General features: G+C 34.9%; 1 protein-coding gene across 2 annotated transcripts in view; it reads right to left on the reverse strand.

Moving 5' to 3' along the window:
• The window catches only part of CPD (carboxypeptidase D), an 80,227-nt gene that overhangs the window by 21,988 nt on the left and 52,239 nt on the right, over nucleotides 1-6,000 (reverse strand). For both annotated transcript variants that reach the window (XM_029929133.1, XM_029929135.1), the window contains exons 9-11: nucleotides 4,365-4,467; nucleotides 3,620-3,762; nucleotides 2,155-2,324 (exon numbers count right to left, since the gene is read on the reverse strand). In XM_029929133.1, coding sequence (XP_029784993.1) covers nucleotides 2,155-2,324; nucleotides 3,620-3,762; nucleotides 4,365-4,467 — 416 coding nt within the window. The remainder of the gene's footprint in view (nucleotides 1-2,154; nucleotides 2,325-3,619; nucleotides 3,763-4,364; nucleotides 4,468-6,000) is intronic.

Raw genomic sequence — 6,000 nt, forward strand, 5'->3', positions numbered from 1 at the left:
AAACAAACTTGGAGGTATCACAATTCCAGATTTTAAGATATGCTGTTCTGGCACAAAAACAGACAAAAACAGATCAATGGAATAGAATAGAGAGCCCAGAAATAAACACACACATACATGGTCAATTAATCTCTGACAAAGCAGGCAAGAATATACAATAGGAAAAAAGTAGTCTCTTCAATAAATGGTACTGGGAAAACTGGACAGCCATATGTAAAAGAATAAGACTAAACCACTTTCTAACACCACACACATAAATAAATTCAAAATAGATTAAAGACCTAAATGTGAGACCTGAAACTATGAAAAGTCCTAAGTGAACAGAGGTAGTAATTTTTCTGATCTCAGCTACAGATACATTTTTCTATATATATCTCCAAAGTCAAAGGGAACAAAAGCGAAAATAAACTATTGGGACTACACCAAAATAAACTACTTTTGCACAGTGAAGGAAATCTTCAACAAAACAAAAAGCAACCTACTGAACAAGAGAAGGCATTTGCAAATGATATATCCAATAAGGGGTTAATATCCCAAATATATAAAGAACTTCTACAACTTAACAGCCAAAAGAATAAAAACCAAAACAAAAACACAAATAATCCAGTTAAAAAATTGGACATAGGACCTAAATAGACGTGTTTCCAGAGAAAATATATAGAATGTCACAAGGCACAGGAAAAGATGCTCAATATTATTCGTCATCAAAGAAATGCAAATCAAAACCACAATGAGATATCACCTCACACCTGTCAGAATGGCTAAAATGAAAAAGATAAAAAATAACAAGTGTTGGTAAGGATGTGGAGAAAAAGAACTTTTACACTGATGGTGGGAATGTACACTGGTATAGCCACTGTGGAAACCAGTATAGAGGTTCCTCAAAAAATTAAAAACAGAAATACCATATGATCCAATAATGCCACTATTGACTATTTACCCAAAGAAAACAAAAACAGTAAATTGAAAAGATACATGCACCCCTATGTTTATCACAGCATTATTTATTATAGCCAAGAGATGGAAACAACCTCAGTGTCCATCAATAAACCAATGACTAAGGAAGACGTGGTGTATATACACAGCGGTATATAACGCAGCCCTTATGCTGAGTGAAATCAGTCAGACTGAAAAAGCAAACACTATATGATTTCATTCAGATAATCTCATAAAACAAATGAATAAACAAAGCAGAAACAGATGCATAAATTCCGAGAAAAATCTGTTAGTTGTTGGGGGGCAGGTGAGCAAAATGGGGGGAGAGCAGTAGGAGATACAGACTTCTGGTTATGGAATGAGTAAGTCATAGGAATAAAAGGTACAGCACAGGAAATACAATCAACATACTGTAATAGCATTGTATAATGACCGGTGGTAGCTACACTTGTAGTGAGCATAGCATAATGTAAAGACTTGTTGATCACTGTTGTATACCTGAAACTAATGTAATATTGTGTGTGAACTACACTCATATTAAAAATATTTTTTAATAAGAAAAAAACAATGTTGAAGTGGGGATAGAAAAAGTGTGAAAGAGCTTTAAAAGGGAACAAATGTAGGGGCTTCTGGGTAGCTCAATGGGTTGAGTATCTGACTCTTGGTTTTGGCTCAGGTGATGATCCTGGAGTTGTGGGGTCGAGCTTTGGGTCAGGCTCTGTGGTGACTGTGGAGTCTGCTCTCTCTCCCTCTGCCCCTCTCCCCCAATCTCTCTCTCTCTCTCTCTCAATAAATGAATAAAAATAAAAAGGAACAAATGTAAAGTGGTGGTATTTATTGGACAACATGACTAGAAGCATACAACAGAACAGGAGTCCTTTCTTCCCAACTAACAGGTACTTCCCAGAATTGTTACCAATAGTGAAGGAAATCACTTACTACAGCTTTTACATCTGGACAGCAGGTAGCAGACCTGAGAGGAGGAGGATAAAAGAGGCCTCTGTTCCAAGTGCATGGTTTCACAGATTTCTTAAATGTGATAGTTTATGCACTCACTTTATCACTAGAGGAGATTCAAATGTGTAACCAGCTCTAAACTTCCCAGCATGAAACTTAGGGTTGCTTGGCTTCTTAAGGGCTTTCTGGAAATAATCTTCTAGGATAGAATCATGTTTGTCTTTCCTCAAGCACTCAATTTCAAAGTATTCAATCACTCACCCTCGAGCAGATGCTGTGATTTTATAAGTTCCTGGAATCAAGAGACGCCAGTAATCTCCAGTTTTGTAAGTAGTCACTGGGTGATTAATTTCAGCAACACTAATGGTGGCATTTAATATACCCCTGCCATCCGTGGCATCTAGGACAAATCCTTTGACACCTTGATGAACCTGGATAAAGTACAAAGACACCCAGATGTCAATGGTAAAAATCATCATCTAATTATTTTGGGAGCTTACATCCCAAGTAACTGATAATAAAGTAAACATGTGGAGCAAATAGGAACTTAGGAGTTGAGAGTAAAGCTAGAGATAAACACCCATTAAACGAAGTATTTTTGTTGCTGAAGGGCTAATTTTTCACAGGCTAGGTTTGTCTTCATCATGAGGAATATAAGTAACACCTTAAACTTTAGCACTTCTGACAATTTTAGTATATAGGACATTCTACAAGAAAAATGTCCTGGCCTCTTTAAAAGGAAAATGTCATTTTTAAAAAACAGAAGGATTATTCTAGATTAAAGTGAGTAAAGAGGTGTAATAATCAAATGCAATGTATAAACGTTGACTAGAGCCTGGTTCTAAAATATCACTATAAAAACACATTTTTGGGGAAAAGAAGGAAATCTGAATGTGGACTAGCTACTAGGTAATATTAGAGAATTAGTATTAATCTTCTTCAGTGACATAATGGCACTGGAAGATATCATACAGAAGAATATCCTTATTCAAAAAGATGCATTCTGAAATATTTAGGGGTGAAATGTCAAAATAGCTGCAATTTATATTGAAATAGTTCAGAAATATATGTGTATGTGGATAATTTTATATAATTAAAACAAATGCAGAAAAATGTTTAAAACTGTTAAATCTAGGTGTTTATTATTAACAACTTTTCTAGATGTTTAAAATTTTTCATAATAAAGTGTTTTAAAATATTAGTATGCAAATTCCCAGCCTTTACACCAGTCCACTCAGCAAAAAAAATAAAGCAGAAAAGTACTAGCATAAAGTATTAGTCAGATTACCCTAATAGTTAACTAATATTAGTATACTTCTTATAGTCTTTGTCTATTGGTCATCAAGCACATCCAAACAAAACGATATTAATCATTTCACAGTAAACCACTGGAAAAAATAAAAAAATAAAAACATTTACCCCATAGCCCATTTTTTAGTCACTTGATAAATACTTAGGTGTGTATCCAATTTATGTCAGTCTTTTATAAAGACAGAATAAAAAGTCACTATCCATTAAAAGCAAAACATCACTACCCTGTTTAATCATTTTCAACTCTTGCCCTCATGAGCTCTTCAACTCATTTCATCCATGAATATTCCAGATAAACATACTAAAACATGAATAGGCCAAACTGGAATTCAGAAGGGCGTATTTGAAAATCACCTACACACAAAAGTATTTTTGCTCTTGGGAGAAATTTCAGACTTCATTCCTGCATAGTTACCTGTTTCATAAACTGGATTAGAGATCTTCGATTCTGTTCCCAAAATTTTGGCAGATCTTTCTCAAATGGATATTTCACACAACCTAGCTCAATAGTCACTTCAAAGCAATTTGTTTGTAAATAGTTCCAGTCCTGCATACCACCTGAAGGATAAAAAATTAAAATCAGTCATTCTGAAGAAGGAGAACTAGATCAGATTCCCAAAGGTAAACAACATTCCTAGTAAAGAGCCAAATCCATCTTCTCTCAGCATTGGTTGAAAACCAATAATATGATCACTTGAGATCTCTTTGATGCTTGTGGTACAGGTAAGACACCTGTACTTTCATGGACAAGAAGAATTCAAGTGTAGCTTACCCTCTTCTTATCAGCACATCTAAGGGGTTTTTTTTTTTTTTTTTGTCATAGCCAGAGATAAAATATAACATTTCCATGAAGTTTTAGTAGAATATCTTTACTCAAAACTCAAAGCTGAGCTGTTAGCACAGAGCCCGACACGGGGCTCAAACCCATGAACCATAAAATCATGACCTGAGCCAAAGTCGGATGCTTAACAAATTGAGCCACCCAGGCACCCCAACATGTGTCAAAAATAGTTGAAAAGGTTATTTGAATACTTTAAATTACTTAAACAGTATTTTTAAGGAATAATATTTTCTCAAAATTAAAAAATCAGTAGGAAGTAGCACTATCTAGGGTGACAGAAAATCGAAGTTATATGGCCTTGGTATTAAAGAATGTTTACCTGGCACATTATACCAACTGGCTCCATTTGTTATTCCATGAGGAAAATATTCATTAGGGTATATATTCTTGCAGGGTCTACCTTGAAACATCTGGGCATTTTCCTGAAAAAAAAATTAAGATTCTCACTTATACTTGTTTGCATCTGCATCAAAAACTATAAGAAGGATAAAGAAAAATAATAAAAGTAGTTACCAAGAGTTACCAATAAGGGTGTATGTGGGGGTGGGAATGGGGTGGGTGGAGCCATGGGAAGCAGTCAGAGTTTTTAATGTATAACTTTCTATGCCATATATACACAACACTCCTGGACTAAAAAATATACATATATATGAACATCCCCCTTCATAAACGTAACATCCAATAAGCTTATGATCCCATTGCTTTTTAATGTTTTTATTAAAAAATTTTTTTACATTTATTTATTTTTAAGAGACAAAGTGAGACAGAGCACAAGTGGAAGAGGGGCAGAGAGGAGACACAGAATCTGAAGCAGGATCCAGGCTCTAAGCAAATATTCAGCACAGAGCCCAATGTGAGGCCAGAACCCACAAACCCTGAGATCATGAGCTGAGCTGAAGTCGGACACTCAACCATCTGAGCCCCTCAGATGCCCCCCCATTGTTTTTTAAGAAATGTTTATTTATTTTGAGAGAGAGAGAGAGAGAGGCAGAGAGAATCCCAAGCAGGCTCCTTGCTGTCACCACAGAGCCTAAGCCGCAACTCTATCTCAGAAACTCTGAGACTGTGACCTGAGCCAAAATCAAGAGTCAGACACTTACCCAACTGAGCCACTGAGGCGTCTTCAACTGCTTTCTTATTGAATAAAAATTATTATTTTAGATTACTGTAACAATTGTGTACATGCTCTTTTGCTTTCCGGTTTTTCCACTAAAGGGCTATATACACCTATGTCTTTATTTCCATTTCCATCAATAACCCTATCTATTTAATTATAATTATATAGATATACTATGATACTAATATAACATATAACATAAACCTATATAAAAATAAACATTTAAAGGATAAATTTGAAAATACAAATAGGTTTTCTAATATATTCTTCCTACATCTTAGTGGATCATCTAGTATAAATCTGACTCTCGAACAACCTAGTTGTTCTAGGAAGTAGCTATTAACATTTTGACTTTATTCTCAGAGTAATAAAGAGCCACTAATAACTCTGAAGAGATGATATGTGAAAGATTTATGGCTCTATGAAGTTTATCCCAGCAATAATGTAAAAATAAACCAAAGCCGGGGAGAGTATCAGAGTACTACTAGAATAATCCAAGTGTGAGATCATGAGCTCCTGGGTTTGATTTTACCAAATTGTACATTGTACCATTTGCTTGAATTCTCACTACTCTGATCATTGTTTTTAAACCTAATTAATGTTTTTCAAGCACAGTTTTACAAAAGAAGACTGAGGGTGAGGATCTAGGTGTCCAGTCTCAGTCCACATAAAGTCTAAAAGTAATATACCAAGATATTAAATTATGGATGGTCTAGGTTTCTTTTTTTCTTGTTGCTTGCCTGTATCTTCTAATCTTTTTATAATAACTTCCACTCTCTGAAACAGTTTTTTAAAGAGGCATTTACATAGTGGTGACAGGTAAAGCAATGGGATGCAA

The sequence above is a fragment of the Suricata suricatta genome, chromosome 17, assembly GCF_006229205.1.
Source record: "Suricata suricatta isolate VVHF042 chromosome 17, meerkat_22Aug2017_6uvM2_HiC, whole genome shotgun sequence".
Classification (NCBI taxonomy): Eukaryota; Metazoa; Chordata; class Mammalia; order Carnivora; family Herpestidae; genus Suricata; species Suricata suricatta.